Genomic DNA, 23,193 nt, shown 5'->3' with positions numbered 1-23,193 from the left:
CCCTTCCTGTCCTCCTCCTCCACCACTTCAGATGGATTGTTTTTTAATCCCATGTTCCACCTCCCGTCTCCACACACACAGACCCTCATCCTGCTCTTCTGTCTCTGTGGGGGGGTTTCCTCACTGCTGAATTTCATCACATCCTCAGTAGTTTTCCTTCCCCCTCATTCTCGTTTTTTTCCGTTCTCTGGCTCGGAGGAAATTGCTGACCAGCACTGAGCCATGTCAACAAGTGCAGCTGTTGAGGAAATGAGTTTATAGTTGAATATACCCTGGTCACTTAGCTTCCCAGACCTCGCACAAATCAGGAAATTAGTTTATATTTGAATATACCCTGGTCACTTAGCTTCCCAGACCTCCCACACATCAGGAAATGTGTTTATAGTTGAATGTACCCTGGTCACTTAGCTTCCCAGACCTCCCACACATCAGGAAATGAGTTTATAGTTGAATGTACCCTGGTCACTTAGCTTCCCAGACCTGGTCCCACTCTCTCTACCTCCCTCTCTTTACCCACTCTCTCTCTTTACCCACTCTCTCTCTCTACCCCCTCTCTCTCTCCCCCTTCCCTCCCTCTGTTCAAGGCCTGCTCAGCTCTCTCCCCTCCCTCTGTTCAAGGCCTGCTCAGCTCTCTCCCCCTTCCCTCCCTCTGTTCAAGGACTGCTCAGCTCTCTCCCCCTTCCCTCCCTCTGTTCAAGGCCTGCTCTGCTCCCCCCCCTCCCTCTGTTCAAGGCCTGCTCAGCTCTCTCCCCCTTCCCTCCCCCTGTTCAAGGCCTGCTCAGCTCTCTCCCCCTTCCCTCCCCCTGTTCAAGGCCTGCTCTGCTCTCTCCCCCGTCCCTCCCTCTGTTCAAGGCCTGCTCAGCTCTCTCCCCCTTCCCTCCCCCTGTTCAAGGCCTGCTCAGCTCTCTCCCCCGTCCCTCCCTCTGTTCAAGGCCTGCTCTGCTCTCTCCCCCCTCCCTCTGTTCAAGGCCTGCTCTGCTCTCTCCCCCTTCCCTTGGCTCTCTGCTCTTTATTATGTGACTTGTTAAGGACATTTTTACTCCTGAACTTATTGAGGGTTGCCATGACAAAGTGGTTGAAAACTTATTGATTCAAGACCTTTCAGCTTTTCATTTGTATTCATCTCTGAAATATTCTAAAAACATAATTCCACTTTGACATTATGGGGTATTGTGGGTAGGCCAGTGAGACAAAATCTCCATTTTAATCCATTTTAAATTCAGGCTGTAACACAACAGTGATGTGAATACCTTCTGAAGGCTCTGTATATATGTATATATATATATTGTTGTTGTTTTACATACGTAGAAGCAGGAAATGCGTCCCCTTTGCCTATTCTGCTATAGGTTCAGGTTCCTCCTTTACCCAAAATGCCCTGAGCCAAAACACAAACATCAGCGTCATCAAGCTTAACATAATGGCTATTGACATTGTTAGTACAGTGCATTCTGGGAAAGTATTCAGACCCCTTTTTCACTTATTCCACATTTTGTTACGTTACATCCTTATTCTAAAATAGATTAAATTGAGAAGGGGTCTGATTTCATTCCTAATGTACTGAATCTGATTTCATTCCTAATGTCCTGAATCTGATTTCATTCCTAATGTACTGAATCTGATTTAATTCCTAATGTACTGAATCTGATTTCATTTCTAATGTAGTGAATCTGATTTCATTCCTAATGTACTGAATCTGATTTCATTCCTAATGTACTGAATCTGATTTCATTCCTAATGTAGTGAATCTGATTTCATTCCTAATGTACTGAATCTGATTTCATTCCTAATGTACTGAATCTGATTTCATTCCTAATGTACTGAATCTGATTTCATTCCTAATGTACTGAATCTGATTTCATTCCTAATGTACTGAATCTGATGTCATTCCTAATGTACTGAATCTGATTTCATTCCTAATGTACTGAATCTGATGTCATTCCTAATGTACTGAATCTGATTTCATTCCTAATGTACTGAATCTGATTTCATTCCTAATGTACTGAATCTGATTTCAGAAAAGGCAACGCGTGGAGATCCATGTCGATCACTGCAGTTTATTTAACTAATAATACCACAGATAATATTAACCAAGATGAACGACGGTCTTGTTCTCTAGAAGTGTGACGGTACATCTGATAGATTTACAATACAAATAAATCACTGCCATCCGGTTGGATAAATGAGCTGCTGAAGAGTCACAGCAGGCGACCAGATGTGTGTGTGTGTGTGTGTGTGTGTGTGTGTGTGTGTGTGTGTGTGTGTGTGTGTGTGTGTGTGTGTGTGTGTGTGTGTGTGTGTGTGTGTGTGTGTGTGTGTGTGTGTGTGTGTGTGTGTGTGTGTGTGTGTGTGTGTGTGTGTGTGTGTGTGTGTGTGTGTGTACAACCACCCACTGTAAATGTCTATCTTTGGATTGTTGAAGCCACTGTGTGTGAGTCACAGTATTGAATAGAGTGGCGATCATAGCAGCAGCTTGCTGTGTTAAATCACATAGAACCTCCTCCTATTCAGCCAGCTTCATAATGGAGTTTCCACTGGCCATAGCCACTGGTCATAGCTTTAATACACTATTCAGCCAGCTTCATAATGGAGTTTCCACTGACCATAGCTTTAATACACTATTCAGCCAGCTTCATAATGGAGTTTCCACTGGCCATAGCTTTAATACACTATTCAGCCAGCTCCATAATGGAGTTTCCACTGGCCCCACTGGTCATAGCTTTAATACACTATTCAGCCAGCTTCATAATGGAGTTTCCACTGACCATAGCTTTAATACACTATTCAACCAGCTTCATAATGGAGTTTCCACTGACCATAGCTTTAATACACTATTCAGCCAGCTCCATAATGGAGTTTCCACTGGCCATAGCTTTAATACACTATTCAGCCAGCTCCATAATGGAGTTTCCACTGGCCATAGCTTTAATACACTATTCAGCCAGCTTCATAATGGAGTTTCCACTGACCATAGCTTTAATACACTATTCAGCCAGCTCCATAATGGAGTTTCCACTGGCCATAGCTTTAATACACTATTCAGCCAGCTCCATAATGGAGTTTCCACTGGCCCCACTGGTCATAGCTTTAATACACTATTCAGCCAGCTTCATAATGGAGTTTCCACTGACCATAGCTTTAATACACTATTCAACCAGCTTCATAATGGAGTTTCCACTGACCATAGCTTTAATACACTATTCAGCCAGCTCCATAATGGAGTTTCCACTGGCCATAGCTTTAATACACTATTCAGCCAGCTTCATAATGGAGTTTCCACTGACCATAGCTTTAATACACTATTCAGCCAGCTCCATAATGGAGTTTCCACTGGCCATAGCTTTAATACACTGTTCAGCCAGCTCCATAATGGAGTTTCCACTGGCCATAGCTTTAATACACTATTCAGCCAGCTCCATAATGGAGTTTCCACTGACCATAGCTTTAATACACTATTCAGCCAGCTTCATAATGGAGTTTCCACTGGTCATAGCTTTAATACACTATTCAGCCAGCTTCATAATGGAGTTTCCACTGGCCATAGCTTTAATACACTATTCAGCCAGCTTCATAATGGAGTTTCCACTGGCCATAGCTTTAATACACTATTCAGCCAGCTTCATAATGGAGTTTCCACTGACTCCACTGGCCATAGCTTTAATACACTATTCAGCCAGCTTCATAATGGAGTTTCCACTGGCCATAGCTTTAATACACTATTCAGCCAGCTTCCTAATGGAGTTTCCACTGACTCCACTGACCATAGCTTTAATACACTATTCAGCCAGCTTCATAATGGAGTTTCCACTGGCCATAGCTTTAATACACTATTCAGCCAGCTTCATAATGGAGTTTCCACTAGCCATAGCTTTAATACACTATTCAGCCAGCTTCTTAATGGAGTTTCCACTGACCATAGCTTTAATACACTATTCAGCCAGCTTCATAATGGAGTTTCCACTGGTCATATCTTTAATACACTATTCAGCCAGCTTCATAATGGAGTTTCCACTGACCATAGCTTTAATACACTATTCAGCCAGCTTCATAATGGAGTTTCCACTGATCATAGCTTTAATACACTATTCAGCCAGCTTCATAATGGAGTTTCCACTGACCATAGCTTTAATACACTATTCAGCCAGCTTCATAATGGAGTTTCCACAGACTCCACTGGCCATAGCTTTAATACACTATTCAGCCAGCTTCATAGTGGAGTTTCCACTGACTCCACTGTGACCCTCTGTCTCTCTGACCCTCTGTCTCTCTGACTGACCCTCCCTCTCTGTCTCTCTGACTGACCCTATGTCTCTCTGACTGACCCTCTGTCTCTCTGACTGACCCTCTGTCTCTCTGACTGACCCTCTGTCTCTCTGACTGACCCTATGTCTCTCTGACTGACCCTCTGTCTCTCTGACTGACCCTCCCTCTCTGTCTCTCTGACTGACCCTCTGTCTCTCTGACTCACCCTCTGTCTCTCTGACTGACCCTCTGTCTCTCTGACTGACCCTCTGTCTCTCTGACTGACCCTCTGTCTCTCTGACTGACCCTCCCTCTCTGTCTCTCTGACTGACCCTCTGTCTCTCTGACTGACCCTCTCTCTCTGTCTCTCTGACTGACCCTCTGTCTCTCTGACTGACCCTCTGTCTCTCTGACTGACCCTCTCTCTCTGTCTCTCTGACTGACCCTATGTCTCTCTGACTGACCCTCTGTCTCTCTGACTGACCCTCTCTCTCTGTCTCTCTGACTGACCCTCTGTCTCTCTGACTGACCCTCTGTCTCTCTGACTGACCCTCTGTCTCTCTGACTGACCCTCTGTCTCTCTGACTCACCCTCTGTCTCTCTGACTGACCCTCTCTCTCTGTCTCTCTGACTGACCCTCTCTCTCTGTCTCTCTGACTGACCATCCCTCTCTGTCTCTCTGACTGACCCTATCTCTCTGTCTCTCTGACTGACCCTCTCTCTCTGTCTCTCTGACTGACCCTCCCTCTCTGTCTCTCTGACTGACCATCCCTCTCTGTCTCTCTGACTGACCCTCTGTCTCTCTGACTGACCCTCTGTCTCTCTGACTGACCCTCTGTCTCTCTGACTCACCCTCTGTCTCTCTGACTGACCCTCTCTCTCTGTCTCTCTGACTGACCCTCCCTCTCTGTCTCTCTGACTGACCCTCTCTCTCTGTCTCTCTGACTGACCCTCCCTCTCTGTCTCTCTGACTGACCCTCCCTCTCTGTCTCTCTGACTGACCCTCCCTCTCTGTCTCTCTGACTGACCCTCCCTCTCTGTCTCTCTGACTGACCCTCCCTCTCTGTCTCTCTGACTGACCCTCCCTCTCTGTCTCTCTGACTGACCCTCCCTCTCTGTCTCTCTGACTGACCCTCCCTCTCTGTCTCTCTGACTGACCCTCCCTCTCTGTCTCTCTGACTGACCCTCCCTCTCTGTCTCTCTCTCTAGTCAAACACACCTGTGAGTGTCTGTACCTGCCACAGTGAGGTAGACACAGCTAAACGTGACAGAGTCCTGCTGGACCACCTGTTGTCGTCTGGCTGGGTCTCTGTCAGGTGTCACTTAGAGCAGACTAGGGATACAACGGAGAGGGACATGTATTATGTGTCTGAGTGACAGGCGGCAGGCCACAGTGGGACACTGACAGCGGGACAGATGTTTCCTGTCATTCTGGTTGTCATCAGGTCACAGACATCTCACAGCGAACTCGTCTTCTCTGCTGCTCCTGCCATAAAGTATGATAGTCCACATGATATATACTTTACTGTGAGGTATTATATTGCTTAAAGGAACGCTGGGATATATGTTGTCTTTCTGTGATTTATTTTTATCACAACAACAAGCGGTATTATGTGATTATTGTTTTATTCCATTTTTTTTTTTTTTTTAAGTTTCTGAGATATTGACCCAGTATTACATAGACAGGTCCAGGTCCAGTATTACATAGAGACAGGTCCAGTATTACATAGAGACAGGTCCAGGTCCAGTATTACATAGAGACAGGTCCAGGTCCAGTATTACATAGAGACAGGTCCAGGTCCAGTATTACATAGAGACAGGTCCAGGTCCAGTATTATATAGAGACGGGTCCAGTATTACATAGGGACAGGTCCAGGTCCAGTATTACATAGAGACAGGTCCAGGTCCAGTATTACATAGAGACAGGTCCAGGTCCAGTATTATATAGAGACGGGTCCAGTATTACATAGGGACAGGTCCAGGTCCAGTATTACATAGAGACAGGTCCAGGTCCAGTATTACATAGAGACAGGTCCAGGTCCAGTATTACATAGAGACAGGTCCAGGTCCAGTATTACATAGAGACAGGTCCAGTATTACATAGGGACAGGTCCAGGTCCAGTATTACATAGAGACAGGTCCAGGTCCAGTATTACATAGAGACAGGTCCAGGTCCAGTATTACATAGAGACAGGTCCAGGTCCAGTATTACATAGAGACAGGTCCAGTATTACATAGAGACAGGTCCAGGTCCAGTATTACATAGAGACAGGTCCAGGTCCAGTATTACATAGAGACAGGTCCAGTATTACATAGAGACAGGTCCAGTATTATATAGAGACGGGTCCAGTATTACATAGAGACAGGTCCAGTATTACATAGAGACAGGTCCAGTATTACATAGAGACAGGTCCAGTATTACATAGAGACAGGTCCAGTATTACATAGAGACAGGTCCAGTATTACATAGAGACAGGTCCAGTATTACATAGAGACAGGTCCAGGTCCAGTATTATATAGAGACGGGTCCAGTATTACATAGAGACAGGTCCAGTATTACATAGAGACAGGTCCAGTATTACATAGAGACAGGTCCAGTATTACATAGAGACAGGTCCAGTATTACATAGAGACAGGTCCAGGTCCAGTATTACATAGAGACAGGTCCAGTATTACTTAGAGACAGGTCCAGTATTACTTAGAGACAGGTCCAGTATTACATAGAGACAGGTCCAGTATTACATAGAGACAGGTCCAGGTCCAGTATTATATAGAGACGGGTCCAGTATTATATAGAGACAGGTCCAGTATTACATAGAGACAGGTCCAGTATTATATAGAGACAGGTACAGGTCCAGTATTACATAGAGACAGGTCCAGGTCCAGTATTATAAAGAGACAGGTCCAGTATTACATAGAGACAGGTCCAGTATTATATAGAGACAGGTACAGGTCCAGTATTATATAGAGACAGGTCCAGTATTATATAGAGACAGGTCCAGGTCCAGTATTACATAGAGACAGGTCCAGTATTATATAGAGACAGGTCCAGGTCCAGTATTACATAGAGACAGGTCCAGTATTATATAGAGACGGGTCCAGGTCCAGTATTATATAGAGACAGGTCCAGTATTATATAGAGACAGGTACAGGTCCAGTATTATATAGATCCAGGTCCAGTATTACATAGAGACAGGTCCAGGTCCAGTATTACATAGAGACAGGTCCAGGTCCAGTATTACATAGAGACAGGTCCAGGTCCAGTATTATATAGAGACAGGTACAGGTCCAGTATTATATAGAGACAGGTCCAGGTCCAGTATTACATAGAGACAGGTCCAGGTCCAGTATTATATAGAGACAGGTACAGGTCCAGTATTATATAGAGACAGGTCCAGGTCCAGTATTACATAGAGACAGGTCCAGGTCCAGTATTATATAGAGACAGGTACAGGTCCAGTATTATATAGAGACAGGTCCAGGTCCAGTATTACATAGAGACAGGTCCAGGTCCAGTATTATATAGAGACAGGTCCAGGTCCAGTATTACATAGAGACAGGTCCAGGTCCAGTATTATATAGAGACAGGTACAGGTCCAGTATTACATAGAGACAGGTCCAGGTCCAGTATTATATAGAGACAGGTCCAGGTCCAGTATTACATAGAGACAGGTCCAGGTCCAGTATTATATAGAGACAGGTCCAGGTCCAGTATTATATAGAGACAGGTCCAGGTCCAGTATTATAAAGAGACAGGTCCAGTATTACATAGAGACAGGTCCAGGTCCAGTATTATATAGAGACAGGTCCAGGTCCAGTATTACATAGAGACAGGTCCAGGTCCAGTATTATATAGAGACAGGTCCAGTATTACATAGAGACAGGTCCAGGTCCAGTATTATATAGAGACAGGTCCAGGTCCAGTATTACATAGAGACAGGTCCAGGTCCAGTATTACATAGAGACAGGTCCAGGTCCAGTATTACATAGAGACAGGTCCAGGTCCAGTATTATATAGAGACAGGTCCAGGTCCAGTATTATATAGAGACAGGTCCAGGTCCAGTATTATAAAGAGACAGGTCCAGTATTACATAGAGACAGGTCCAGGTCCAGTATTATATAGAGACAGGTCCAGGTCCAGTATTACATAGAGACAGGTCCAGGTCCAGTATTACATAGAGACAGGTCCAGGTCCAGTATTACATAGAGACAGGTCCAGGTCCAGTATTACATAGAGAGTTGCTGCCTGTGTGATCTGAAGAGGTTTTTCAAGCTTGTGGAAACTCTGACTGCCTGAGTGTCATCTCATCTCCACACACCCACACATCTTCCTCTCCTCTCTCCCCCTCTCCTCTATCCCCCTCTCCTCTCCTCTCTCCCTCTCTCATCTCCTCTCTCCCCCTCTCCTCTATCCCCCTCTCCTCTCCTCTCTCCCTCTCTCATCTCCTCTCTCCCTATCTCTCCTCTCCTCCTCTCTCCCTATCTCTCCTCTCCTCCTCTCTCCTGTCCCCTCTCTCCTGTCCCCTCTCTCCTGTCCCCTCTCCTCTCTTCTCTCCTCTCTTCTCTTCCCCTCTCCTCTCTTCTCTCCCCCTCTCTTCTCTCATCCTCTCCTCTCTTCTCTCCTCCTCTCTCCTGTCCCCTCTCTCCCCTCTCATCTCTCCCCTTCTCCTCTCTCCCCCTCTCCTCTCTCCCCCTCTCCTATCATCTCTCCTTCTATCATCTTCCCTCTCTCTCCTCTCTCCCCCTATCCTCTTCCCTCTCTCCCCCTCTCCTCTTCCCCTCTCTCCCCCTCTCTCTCTCCTCTCTTCTCTCATCCTCTCCTCTCTTCTCTCCTCCTCTCTCATGTCCCCTCTCTCCCCTTCTCCTCTTCCCTCTCTCCTGTTCCCTCTCTCTTCTCTCCTCTCCCCTCCTCCTCTCCTCTCCTGTCCTCTCCTATTCCCTCTCTCTCCTCTCCTCTCCCCTCCTCTCCCCTCCTCCTCTCCTCTCCTCTCCTCTCCCTCTCTCCTATTCCCTCTCTCTCCTCTCCTCTCCTGTCCTCTCCTCCTCTCCTCTCCTGTCCCCTCCTCCTCTCCTCTCCTCTCCTCTCCCTCTCTCCTATTCCCTCTCTCTCCTCTCCTCTCCTGTCCTCTCCTCCTCTCCTCTCCCCTCCTCCTCTCCTCTCCTGTCCTCTCCTATTCCCTCTCTCTCCTCTCCTCTCCTCTCCTCTCCTCTCCTCTCCTCTCCCCTCCTCCTCTCCTCTCCTCTCCTCTCCTCTCTCCTCTCCTCTCCTCTCCTCTCCTCTCCTCTCCTCTCCCCTCCTCTCCTCTCCTCTCCTCTCCTCTCCCCTCCTCCTCTCCTCTCCTCTCCTCTTCTCTCCTCTCCCCTCCTCCTCTCCTCTCCTCTCCTCTCCCCTCCTCTCCCCTCCTCCTCTCCTCTCCTGTCCTCTCCTATTCCCTCTCTCCCCTCCTCCTCTCCTCTCCTCTCCTCCTCTCCTCTCCTCTCCTCTCCTCTCCTCTCCCCTCCTCCTCTCCTCTCTCCTCTCTCCTCTCCTCTCCCCTCCTCCTCTCCTCTCCTCTCCCCTCCTCCTCTCCTCTCCTCTCCCCTCCTCCTCTCCTCTCCTCTCCTCTCCTCTCCCCTCCTCCTCTCCTCTCCTCTCCTCTCCTCTCCCCTCCTCCTCTCCTCTCCTCTCCTCTCCCCTCCTCCTCTCCTCTCCTCTCCTCTCCTCTCCCCTCCTCCCCTCATCTCCTCTCCTCTCCTCTCCTCTCCCCTCCTCCTCTCCTCTCCTCTCCTCTCCTCTCCTCTCCTCCTCTCCTCTCCCCTCCTCCTCTCCTCTCCTCTCCTCTCCTCTCCCCTCCTCTCCTCTCCCCTCCTCCTCTCCTCTCCTCTCCTCTCCTCTCCCCTCCTCCTCTTCTCTCCTCTCCCCTCCTCCTCTCCTCTCTCTCCTCTCCTCTCCCCTCCTCTCCCCTCCTCCTCTCCTCTCCTGTCCTCTCCTATTTCCTCTCCCCTCCTCCTCTCCTCTCCTCTCCTCTCCCCTCCTCCTCTCCTCTCTCCTCTCCCCTCTCTCCTCTCCCCTCCTCTCCTCTCTCCTCTCTCCTCTCCCCTCCTCCTCTCCTCTCCTCTCCCCTCCTCCTCTCCTCTCCTCTCCTCTCCTCTCCTCTCCCCTCCTCCTCTCCTCTCCTCTCCCCTCCTCCTCTCCTCTCCTCTCCCCTCCTCCCCTCCTCTCCTCTCCTCTCCTCTCCCCTCCTCCCCTCCTCTCCTCTCCTCTCCTCTCCCCTCCTCCTCTCCTCTCCTCTCCCCTCCTCCCCTCCTCTCCTCTCCTCTCCCCTCCTCCTCTCCCCTCCTCCTCTCCTCTCCTCTCCCCTCCTCCTCTCCTCTCCCCTCCTCCTCTCCTCTCCCCTCCTCCCCTCCTCTCCTCTCCTCTCCTCCTCTCCTCTCCTCTCCTCTCCTCTCCCCTCCTCCTCTCCTCTCTCCTCTCCCCTCTCTCCTCTCCTCTCCCCTCCTCCTCTCCTCTCCCCTCCTCCTCTCCTCTCCCCTCCTCCTCTCCTCTCCTCTCCTCTCCTCTCCTCTCCCCTCCTCCTCTCCTCTCCTCTCCTCTCCCCTCATCCTCTCCCCTCCTCCTCTCCTCTCCCCTCCTCCCCTCCTCTCCTCTCCTCTCCTCTCCCCTCCTCCTCTCCTCTCCTCTCCCCTCCTCCTCTCCTCTCCCCTCCTCCCCTCCTCTCCTCTCCTCTCCTCTCCCCTCCTCCTCTCCTCTCCTCTCCCCTCCTCCTCTCCCCTCTCCTCTCCTCTCCTCTCCTCCCCTCCTCCTCTCCTCTCCTCTCCTCTCCCCTCCTCTCCTCTCCTCTCCTCTCCCCTCCTCCTCTCCTCTCCTCTCCTCTCCCCTCCTCCTCTCCTCTCCTCTCCTCTCCCCTCCTCCTCCTCCTCTCCCCTCCTCCTCTCCTCTCCCCTCCTCCCCTCCTCTCCTCCCCTCCTCCTCTCCTCTCCCCTCCTCCCTTCTTCCTCCTCTCCTCTCCCCTCCTCCTCTCCTCTCCTCTCTCCTCTCCTCTCCTCTCCCCCCCTCCCCTCCTCTCCTCTCCTCTCCTCTCCCCTCCTCCTCTCCTCTCCCCTCCTCATCTCCTCTCCCCTCCTCCTCTCCTCTCCTCTCCCCTCCTCCCCTCCTCTCCTCTCCTCTCCTCCCCTCCTCCTCTCCTCTCCTCCCCTCCTCCTCTCCTCTCCTCTCCCCTCCTCCCCTCCTCTCCTCTCCCCTCCTCCTCTCCTCTCCCCTCCTCCTCTCCTCTCCTGTCCTCTCCTGTCCTGTAATGAGATGATGTATTCCTAACAAGACTCACCAGATGTTAATGGTCTGAGATGGAAGAGAGGAGAGAAAATGCAACATACTCTACTCCTTCCTCACATAGGTGCATTCCAAATATACCCTATTCCCTACGTAGTGCATTACTTTTGACTAGAGCCATGTGGGACCTGGTCAAAAGTAGTGCACTACATAAGGGAATAGGGTCTATTTGGGATGCAGTCATTCTCTAGAACATCCTTAAGTGTCTGTAACAGACACAGAACACAGTAGAGAACACTGGATAATGAGGGCTCATTCTCCTCTCTCATCATTATCTATCCTCTTCTCTTCTCTCTCTCCTAACCCAGCTTCATTCTCACTCCCTCTCTCCTAACCCAGCTTCATTCTCCCTCCCTCTCTCCTAACCCAGCCTCATTCTCTCTCCCTCCCTCTCTTCTCTCTCTCCTCTTCTCTCTCCCTCCCTCTCTTCTCTTCTCTCTCCCTCCCTCTCTCCTAACCCAGCCTCATTCTCTCTCCCTCCCTCTCTCCTAACCCAGCCTCATTCTCTCTCCCTCCCTCTCTCCTAACCCAGCCTCATTCTCTCTCCCTCTCTCTCTCCTAACCCAGCCTCATTCTCTCTCCCTCCCTCTCTCCTAACCCAGCCTCATTCTCTCTCCCTCTCTCTCTCCTAACCCAGCATCATTTTCTCTCCCTCTCTCTCTCCTAACCCAGCATCATTCTCTCTCCCTCTCTCCTACCCCAGCCTCCCTCTCTCTGAGTCTGAAGCCTGTTTTAGTGTGTTGTCTGAGGGAGTTGGGGAAAAAGCTGAACTGTGTAATCTTCCTGTAATGGCGGCTGGTAAAGATGTCTAGGTTTGGCAGCTGTCTGAGATGGGCCACACACATCATTACTTTGTTCTCTTATCTCTCTCCTCTCCCTATCCATCCCTCTCTCTCTCCTCTCCCTATCCACCCCTCTCTCTCTCCTCTCCCTATCCACCCCTCTCTCTCTCCTCTCCCTATCCACCCCTCTCTCTCCTCTCCCTATCCATCCCTCTCTCTCTCCTCTCCCTATCCACCCCTCTCTCTCTTCTCCCTATCCACCCCTCTCTCTCTCCTCTCCCTCTCTCTCTCTCGTCCCTCTCTCCTCTCCCTATCCATCCATCCCTCTCTCTCTCCTCTCTCTCTCCTCTCCCTATCCACCCCTCTCTCCTCTCCCTATCCATCCCTCTCTCCTCTCCCTATCCACCCCTCTCTCCTCTCCCTATCCATCCCTCTCTCTCTCTCCTCTCCCTATCCATCCCTCTCTCTCTCCTCTCCCTATCCATCCTTATCTCTCTCCTCTCCCTATCCATCCCTCTCTCTCTCCTCTCCCTATCCATCCCTCTCTCTCTCCTCTCCCTATCCATCCCTCTCTCTCTCCTCTCCCTATCCATCCCTCTCTCTCTCCTCTCCCTATCCATCCCTCTCTCTCTCCTCTCCCTATACATCCCTCTCTCTCTCCTCTCCCTATACATCCCTCTCTCTCTCCTCTCCCTATACATCCCTCTCTCTCTCCTCTCCCTACACATCCCCCTCTCTCTCTCCTCTCCCTATCTATCCCTCTCTCTCTCCTCTCCCTATCCATCCCTCTCTCTCTCCTCTCCCTATCCACCCCTCTCTCTCTCCTCTCCCTATCCATCCCCCTCTCTCTCTCCTCTCCCTATCCATCCCTCTCTCTCTCCTCTCCCTATCCACCCCTCTCTCTCTCCTCTCCCTATCCATCCCCCTCTCTCCTCTCCCTATCCATCCCCCTCTCTCTCCCTCTCTCTCTCCTCTCCCTATCTCTCTCCTCTCCCGATCCATCCCCCTCTCTCTCTTTCTCTTTCTCTCTGAATTTCAATTTCATTTCAATTCAAGGGGCTTTATTGGCATTCAAATAGATAATAAACAAATATCTCTCTCTCTCTCTCTCTCTCTCTCTCTCTCTCTCTCTCTCTCTCTCTCTCTCTCTCTCTCTCTCTGCCTCTCTTTCCTTCTCTCTCTCTCTCTCTCTGCCTCTCTTTCCTTCTGTCTCTCTCTCTGTCTCTGCCTCTCTCTCTCTCTCTCTCTCTCTCTCTCTCTCTCTCTCTCTCTCTCTCTCTCTTTCCTTCTGTCTCTCTCTCTCTCTCTCTCTCTGCCTCTCTCTCTCTCTCTCTCTGCCTCTCTTTCCTTCTTCCTCTCTCTCCTTCTGCCTCTCTCTCTTTCTTCCTTCCCACAGCAAGCGCTGAAGGAGAACACGCGGAGGAGAGAGGCGGAGGAGAAACAGAGGAGAGCGTGGGTGGCCAAGGAGAAGGCGGAGAGAGAGAAGCAGGAGAGACAGCAGCAGAAGAAGAGGAGACTGCTGGAGGTCAACGCAGGTAACGATGAACCGCTGATCTCCTCATCACTGATAACACAACGTATGGCTGAGCTCCTCATCACTGATAACACAATGTATGGCTGAGTTCCTCATCACTGATAACACAACGTATGGCTGAGTTCCTCATCACTGATAACACAATGTATGGCTGAGCTCCTCAACACTGATAACACAATGTATGGCTGAGCTCCTCAACACTGATAACACAACGTATGGCTGAGTTCCTCATCACTGATAACACAATGTATGGCTGAGCTCCTCATCACTGATAACACAATGTATGGCTGAGTTCCTCATCACTGATAACACAACGTATGGCTGAGTTCCTCATCACTGATAACACAATGTATGGCTGAGCTCCTCATCACTGATAACACAATGTATGGCTGAGCTCCTCATCACTGATAACACAACGTATGGCTGAGTTCCTCAACACTGATAACACAATGTATGGCTGAGTTCCTCATCACTGATAACACAATGTATGGCTGAGCTCCTCATCACTGATAACACAATGTATGGCTGATCTCCTCATCACTGATAACACAACGTATGGCTGATCTCCTCATCACTGATAACACAATGTATGGCTGAGTTCCTCATCACTGATAACACAATGTATGGCTGATCTCCTCATCACTGATAACACAATGTATGGCTGAGCTCCTCATCACTGATAACACAATGTATGGCTGAGCTCCTCATCACTGATAACACAATGTATGGCTGAGCTCCTCAACACTGATAACACAACGTATGGCTGAGCTCCTCATCACTGATAACAACGTATGGCTGAGCTCCTCATCACTGATAACAACGTATGGCTGAGCTCCTCATCACTGATAACACAATGTATGGCTGAGCTCCTCAGACAAAGTCTTCTCAATGTATGGCTGTGTTAGACAGGTAGTTTTTAGTTAGACATTTGGTTCAGACTTTCTATGATGTATATACCTATGAAGCATTATAACATCCTTTGTAATGCCTTATAAGACACTTAAATGCTTTTCTGAAGACACCAGTCTTGGTCTGTTTGGAGTAATGAGTAACTGATTACGGTATAAAACGTGGTAACTGATTACGGTATAAAACGTGGTAACTGATTACGGTATAAAACGTGGTAACTGATTACGGTATAAAACGTGGTAACTGATTACGGTATAAAACGTGGTAACTGATTACGGTATAAAACGTGGTAACTGATTACGGTATAAAACGTGGTAACTGATTACGGTATAAAATGTGGTAACTGATTACGGTATAAAACGTGGTAACTGATTACGGTATAAAACGTGGTAACTGATTACGGTATAAAATGTGGTAACTGATTACGGTATAAAACGTGGTAACTGATTACGGTATAAAACGTGGTAACTGATTACGGTATAAAAAGTGGTAACTGATTACGGTATAAAACGTGGTAACTGATTACGGTATAAAACGTGGTAACTGATTACGGTATAAAATGTGGTAACTGATTACGGTATAAAACGTGGTAACTGATTACGGTATAAATGTGGTAACTGATTACGGTATAAAACGTGGTAACTGATTACCGTATAAAACGTGGTAACTGATTACCGTATAAAACGTGGTAACTGATTACGGTATAAAACGTGGTAACTGATTACCGTATAAAACGTGGTAACTGATTACCGTATAAAACGTGGTAACTGATTACCGTATAAAACGTGGTAACTGATTACGGTATAGTGTAGACTAACTGTGTTACGTTGCCAGAACAGAAGAACTCAGCACCACCCAGAACCTCTTTATCCACAGTCATTTCACCAGTGACCACAGTCCTATTTGTCTCTGTCTCTCCTCTGTTTCTCTCTGTCTCTCTCTCTCGGTCTGTCTCTGTCTCTCTCTTTGTCTCTCTCTCTGTCTCTCTCTCTCTCTCTCTCTCTCGGTCTCTGTCTCTGTCTCTCTCTCTCGGTCTGTCTCTGTCTCTCTCTTTGTCTCTCTCTCTGTCTCTCTCTCTCTCTCTCTCTCTCGGTCTCTGTCTCTGTCTCTCTCTCTCGGTCTGTCTCTGTCTCTCTCTTTGTCTCTCTCTCTGTCTCTCTCTCTCTCTGTCTCTCTCTCTGTTTTTCTCTCTCTCTCTCTCTCTCTCTCTCTCTCTCTCTCTCTCTCTCTCTCTCTCTGTCTCTCTCTCTGTCTCTCTCTCTGTCTCTCTCTCTGTCTCTCTCTCTGTCTCTGTCTCTGTCTCTCTCTCTCTCAAAGTGCTCATACAGAAACTCTCACTAGAAGCCGGGACTATAAACCACTGAAGTACCGATATTTCCTTCCTCTTACCGAAGCGTTTTTGCTTCCGTCTGTAATTTTCGGTTGATTTTTGCTTCACAACGTTCCTGTAGATTGTTCTAAAACCGCAGTAATAGTCTAGTATGCATTATGGTGATTCCTGCTATGAACGAATCAGCCTGGCCCTGTTTGGCTGTCGGCTGCTGACTCCCTGTCTCTCCACACTGTGACATGGAGGAGGGAGAGAGAAGCATGGCGGAGGGAGAGAGATGCATGGAGGAGGGAGAGAGAAGCATGGAGGAGGGAGAGAGAAGCATGGAGGAGGGAGAGAGAAGCCTGGAGGAGGGAGAAAGAAGCATGGAGGAGGGAGGGAGAAGCATGGAGGAGGGAGAGAAGCATTCTGAGAAGCGCAAACATGTGACCGTTGCTGGAAAAAAGACAACTATTGTTGTCCTAGTTACAGAAAGGAGAGTCACAGCTCTCTGTGAGGATATCATGTATTTACAACCACTTGGGTTGGACTGAAAACCCACAGGACGGTAGATCTCCAGGAAGAGGGTTGGACTAAAAACCCACAGGACGGTAGATTTCCAGGAAGAGGGTTGGACTGAAAACCCACAGGAAGGTAGATCTCCAGGAAGAGGGTTGGACTGAAAACCCACTGATATCTCCAGGAAGAGTGTTGGACTGAAAACCCACAGGAAGTTATATCTCCGTGAAGAGGGTTGGACTGCCCTGTTCTAGACAGACACATCTTAATTTCTATGCTTCAGACTCCAGAACTCAAGAGGTGATTTTAAACTTTTCAATTTAAGAGAAGAAGCTCAGAGAGAAAGATAAAACTTGCGCCAACATTTTGTCACTGTGGCTTAACGAGAAATGTGACGTGTGCTGAGAAGCCTGAAATATATTTAGATACGCTGACATTAAGACAACTCAAAACCAAACGCTCTTGATATCCCTGAGGAATGGGATGACACACACACACACACACACACACACACTGAAACACTCTCTAACACACACACACACACACACACACTGAAACACTCTCTAACACACACACACTGAAACACCCACACACACTGAAACACACACACACACACACACACACACACACACACACACACACACACACACACACACACACACACTGAAACACTCTCTAACACACACAGAAACACACACACACACACACACACACACACACACACACACACACACACACTCACACACACACACTGAAACACTCTCTAACACACACACAAACACACACACACACACACACACACACACTGAAACACTCTCTAACACACACACACACTGAAACACACACACACACACACACTGAAACACTCTCTAACACACACACAAACACACACACACACACTGAAACACTCTAACACACACACACACACACACTCTGTCCCTCAAACACAAACTAAAGGAACCTGTATCCCATCTAACCTCTCTATTACCCTATACACACTTAACATGTATCCCTTCTAACCTCTACCACCCTCTACACACACAGTATCTCTACTTGCACATCATCATCTACTCATCTATCACTCCAGTGTTAATTTGCCTTAAATTGTAATTACTTCGCTATTATGTCATATTTATTGCCTTACCTCCTCACACCATTTGCACGCTCTGTATATAGACTTTATTTTGTTATTGACTGTACGATCGTTTATTCCATGTGTAACTCTGTGTTGTTGTTTGTGTCGCACTGCTTTGCTTTATTCTTGGCCAGGTCGCAATTGTAAATGAGAACTTGTTCTCAACTAGCCTACCTGGTGAAGTAAATGTGAAATAAAAATATATAAAATGTATAAAACGTAACCAGTATCCCTTCTAACCTCTCTACTACCCTATATACACTTAACCAGTATCCCATCTAACCACCTACTACCATGTACACACTTAACCAGTATCCCTTCCTACCCTCTTAACCAGTATCCCTTCTAAACTCTCTACACACTTAGCCAGTATCCCTTCTAACCTCTATACCACCCTGTACACACTTAACCTGTATCCCGTCTAACCTCTCTACCACCCTGTACACACTTAACCAGTATCCCTTCTAACCTCTCTACCACCCTGTACACACTTAACCAGTATCCTTTCTAACCTCTCTACCACTCTGTAAACACTTAACCTGTATCCCTTCTAACCTCTCTACCACTCTGTACACACTTAACCTGTATCCCTTCTAACCTCTCTAACCCTGTACACACTTAATCTGTATCCCCTCTAAGCTCTCTCCCACTCTCCACTCCACTGGCAGAGCCTGTCTGAGTCCCAAATCACAGCCTATTTCATGGCCTATATAGTGCACTACTTTAGACTGGAGCCCTGTGGGAATTGAGCCCTGGTCTAAAGTAGTGCACTATATAGGGAATAGGGTGCCATTTGGGACTTAGTGCCCTTCTAGACATTAGCCATTACTTACTGCTGGAACGTCTGTATTAAAACCACCTCTGCCAACAACCAATGCTGTGTTAACAGTAATGTTAGAGAGGAGGGGAAAATCAACCAGAGAGAGACGTCTGTCTGGATCAAGCCAGACTCACAGGCCATCTGCACTCAAAACACTAAAACGTTTCATATTTTTCACTGGCTGCCTGTGTCAGAACAAAAGGATTGTGTGTCCCAAACAGTACCCTATTCCCTGTGTAGTGCACTACTTTACACCATAGCCCTATGGACCCTGATCAAAAGTAGTGCCCTACATAGGGGATAGGCTGAAGGAAAGGCCATTCTGCCTGCTCCTCTACACGGTGAGGCACAGTGACCCATGATGTTCAACAGCTTGTTTCTGAAGGTGACTTTAGGATGGTACAGGCCTGTGTCTCCTCTCCACCCACAAGGCATGTGTCTCCTCTCCCCCCACAAGGCCTGTGTCTCCTCTCCACCCACAAGGCATGTGTCTCCTCTCCCCCCACAAGGCCTGTGTCTCCTCTCCCCCCACAAGGCCTGTGTCTCCTCTCCCCCCACAAGGCCTGTGTCTCCTCTCCCCCCACAAGGCATGTGTCTCCTCTCCCCCCACAAGGCCTGTGTCTCCTCTCCCCCCACAAGGCCTGTGTCTCCTCTCCCCCCACAAGGCCTGTGTCTCCTCTCCCCCCACAAGGCATGTGTCTCCTCTCCCCCCACAAGGCATGTGTCTCCTCTCCCCCCACAAGGCCTGTGTCTCCTCTCCCCCCACAAGGCCTGTGTCTCCTCTCCGCCCACAAGGCCTGTGTCTCCTCTCCCCCCACAAGGCATGTGTCTCCTCCCCCCACAAGGCCTGTGTCTCCTCTCCCCCCACAAGGCCTGTGTCTCCTCTCCCCCCACAAGGCCTGTGTCTCCTCTCCCCCCACAAGGCCTGTGTCTCCTCTCCCCCCACAAGGCCTGTGTCTCCTCTCCCCCCACAAGGCCTGTGTCTCCTCTCCCCCCACAAGGCCTGTGTCTCCTCTCCCCCCACAAGGCCTGTGTCTCCTCTCCCCCCACAAGGCCTGTGTCTCCTCCCCCCACAAGGCCTGGGCCTGTATATGTGTCTCCTCTCCACCCACAAGGCCTGGGCCTGTATCTGTGTCTCCTCTCCCCCACAAGGCCCGGGCCTGTATCTGTGTCTCCTCTCCCCCCACAAGGCCCGGGCATGTATCTGTGTCTTCTCTCCCCCCACAAGGCCTGGGCCTGTATCTGTGTCTTCTCTCCCCCCACAAGGCCTGGGCCTGTATCTGTGTCTCCTCACCCCCCACAAGGCCTGGGCCTGTATCTGTGTCTCCTCTCCCCCACAAGGCCCGGGCCTGTATCTGTGTCTCCTCTCCCCCCACAAGGCCCGGGCCTGTATCTGTGTCTCCTCTCCCCCCACAAGGCCTGGGCCTGTATCTGTGTCTCCTCTCCCCCCACAAGGCCTGGGCCTGTATCTGTGTCTCCTCTCCCCCCACAAGGCCTGGGCCTGTATCTGTGTCTCCTCTCCCCCCACAAGGCCTGGGCCTGTATCTGTGTCTCCTCTCCCCCCACAAGGCCTGGGCCTGTATATGTGTCTCCTCTCCACCCACAAGGCCTGGGCCTGTATCTGTGTCTCCTCTCCCCCCACAAGGCCTGGGCCTGTATCTGTGTCTCCTCTCCCCCACAAGGCCTGGGCCTGTATCTGTGTCTCCTCTCCCCCCACAAGGCCTGGGCCTGTATCTGTGTCTCCTCTCCCCCCACAAGGCCTGGGCCTGTATCTGTGTCTCCTCTCCCCCCACAAGGCCTGGGCCTGTATCTGTGTCTCCTCTCCCCCCACAAGGCCTGGGCCTGTATCTGTGTCTCCTCTCCCCCCACAAGGCCTGGGCCTGTATCTGTGTCTCCTCTCCCCCCACAAGGCCTGGGCCTGTATCTGTGTCTCCTCTCCCCCCACAAGGCCTGGGCCTGTATCTGTGTCTCCTCTCCCCCCACAAGGCCTGGGCCTGTATCTGTGTCTCCTCTCCCCCCACAAGGCCTGGGCCTGTATCTGTGTCTCTCTTTCCCCTACAATACCTTTTGTTTAAGGCTGATTGTCTACTTCCTGCTTTCCTCTCATTGGGACGCTCATAATGGCCGCCAGTCCACCCGTTATGGCATCATTGACCTGAATGGAGACGTCCGTTCAACTCGTTCTAGTTCTGAGGCTGTTCTGTCAGCAGGCTGTGTGTTGAGTGTTCTGGTCCAGTGGTGAGGACAGGGATGCACGCTGGGTAGAGACACAGGAAGCAGGGTTCTGACTGAATCAAGGCCCCGCCACAACCAGAGACCTCTCTTTTAACATTCATATATTCCCCTGTTTTACTCCCCACTGAGGAACTGAGGCTAACGCTGTCGGACTGTTCAGCATCAATATACAGTGGAGACCAGGACACTGCTGGTTAGTTAGAGCCCGTACTAGCTGTAGACAGGACACTACAGGACACTGCTGGTTAGTTAGAGCCCGTACTAGCTGTAGACAGGACACTACAGGACACTGCTGGATAGTTAGAGCCCATACTAGCTGTAGACAGGACACTGCTGGATAGTTAGAGCCCATACTAGCTGTAGACAGGACACTACAGGACACTGCTGGTTAGTTAGAGCCCATACTAGCTGTAGACAGGACACTGCTGGACACTGCTGGTTAGTTAGTGTCCCTGCTAGCTGTAGACAGGACACTACAGGACACTGCTGGTTAGTTAGTGTCCCTGCTAGCTGTAGACAGGACACTGCTGGTTAGTTAGTGTCCCTGCTAGCTGTAGACAGGACACTGTTGGTTAGTTAGAGCCCATACTGACTGTGGACAGGACACTGCTGGATAGTTAGAGCCCATACTGACTGTGGACAGGACACTGCTGGATAGTTAGAGCCCATACTGACTGTGGACAGGACACTACAGGACACTGCTGGTTAGTTAGAGCCCATACTGACTGTGGACAGGACACTACAGGACACTGCTGGTTAGTTAGAGCTCCTACTAGCTGTAGACAGGACACTACAGGACACTGCTGGTTAGTTAGAGCCCATACTAGCTGTGGACAGGACACTGCTGGATAGTTAGAGCCCATACTGGCTGTAGTCAGGACACTGCTGGACACTGCTGGTTAGTTAGAGTCCCTGCTAGCTGTGGACAGGACACTGCTGGTTAGGTAGAGTCACTGCTAGCTGTGGACAGGACACCGCTGGTTAGTTAGAGCCCCTGCTAGCTGTGGACAGGACACTACAGGACACTGCTGGTTAGTTAGAGTCCCTGCTAGCTGTGGACAGGACACTGCTGGTTAGTTAGAGCCCCTGGTAGCTGTGGACAGGACACTACAGGACACTGCTGGTTAGTTAGAGTCCCTGCTAGCTGTGGACAGGACACTGCTGGTTAGTTGGAGTCCCTGCTAGCTGTGGACAGGACACTACAGGACACTGCTGGTTAGTTAGAGTCCCTGCAAGCTGTGGACAGGACACTACAGGACACTGCTGGTTAGTTAGAGCCCATACTAGCTGTGGACAGGACACTACAGGACACTGCTGGTTAGTTAGAGTCCCTGCTAGCTGTGGACAGGACACTGCTGGTTAGGTAGAGTCACTGCTAGCTGTGGACAGGACACTGCTGGTTAGTTAGAGCCCCTGCTAGCTGTGGACAGGACACTACAGGACACTGCTGGTTAGTTAGAGTCCCTGCTAGCTGTGGACAGGACACTGCTGGTTAGTTAGAGCCCCTGCTAGCTGTGGACAGGACACTACAGGACACTGCTGGTTAGTTAGAGCCCCTGCTAGCTGTGGACAGGACACTACAGGACACTGCTGGTTAGTTAGAGCCCCTGCTAGCTGTGGACAGGACACTACAGGACACTGCTGGTTAGTTAGAGCCCCTGCTAGCTGTGGACAGGACACTACAGGACAGTGTTAACATAGAGCCCAGCCCTATCCGAGTGGTTTTTCCTTCTGTCTCCCGGCTGCTGCTGCATGCTAGGTGATTGTAGCGGCTGTAAGACAAATCTGGTGCGTTAACTCCCAGGGTAGGAGCGGCGAGCGGACAAATGTTTGTGGAGCGACAAATTAAACGTCACAGCTTTATTTAACATTCCCTACATGGCTACAAAGGAGGAATTATTAAGATGTCAAATAGAGGAGCCAGCCAGGCGCCCTGCGCCACACAGACACACACAGAGAGAGAGATGGAGACAGAGGAGTCAGCCAGGGGCCCTGCACCACACAGACACACACAGAGAGAGAGATGGAGACAGAGGAGTCAGCCAGGCGCCCTGCACCACACAGACACACACAGAGAGAGAGATGGAGACAGAGGAGTCAGCCAGGGGCCCTGCACCACACAGACACACACAGAGAGAGAGATGGAGACAGAGGAGCCAGCCAGGCGCCCTGCACCACACAGACACACACAGAGAGAGAGAGATGGAGACAGAGGAGCCAGCCAGGCGCCCTGCACCACACAGACACACACAGAGAGAGATGGAGACAGAGGAGTCAGCCAGGCGCCCTGCACCACACAGACACACAGAGAGAGAGATGGAGACAGAGGAGTCAGCCAGGGGCCCTGCACCACACAGACACACACACAGAGAGAGATGGAGACAGAGGAGCCAGCCAGGCG

General features: G+C 49.8%; 1 protein-coding gene across 1 annotated transcript in view; it reads left to right on the top strand.

Annotated features, from left to right (window-relative positions):
- Positions 1-23,193, top strand: part of LOC139532996 (protein diaphanous homolog 3-like) — a 255,078-nt gene that overhangs the window by 92,808 nt on the left and 139,077 nt on the right. Inside the window, exon 9 of the mRNA XM_071331142.1 lies at positions 13,728-13,866. Coding sequence (XP_071187243.1) covers positions 13,728-13,866 — 139 coding nt within the window. The remainder of the gene's footprint in view (positions 1-13,727; positions 13,867-23,193) is intronic.

The sequence above is a fragment of the Salvelinus alpinus genome, chromosome 10, assembly GCF_045679555.1.
Source record: "Salvelinus alpinus chromosome 10, SLU_Salpinus.1, whole genome shotgun sequence".
Lineage (NCBI taxonomy): Eukaryota > Metazoa > Chordata > Actinopteri > Salmoniformes > Salmonidae > Salvelinus > Salvelinus alpinus.
This window is presented reverse-complemented; position numbering and strand designations above follow the sequence as displayed.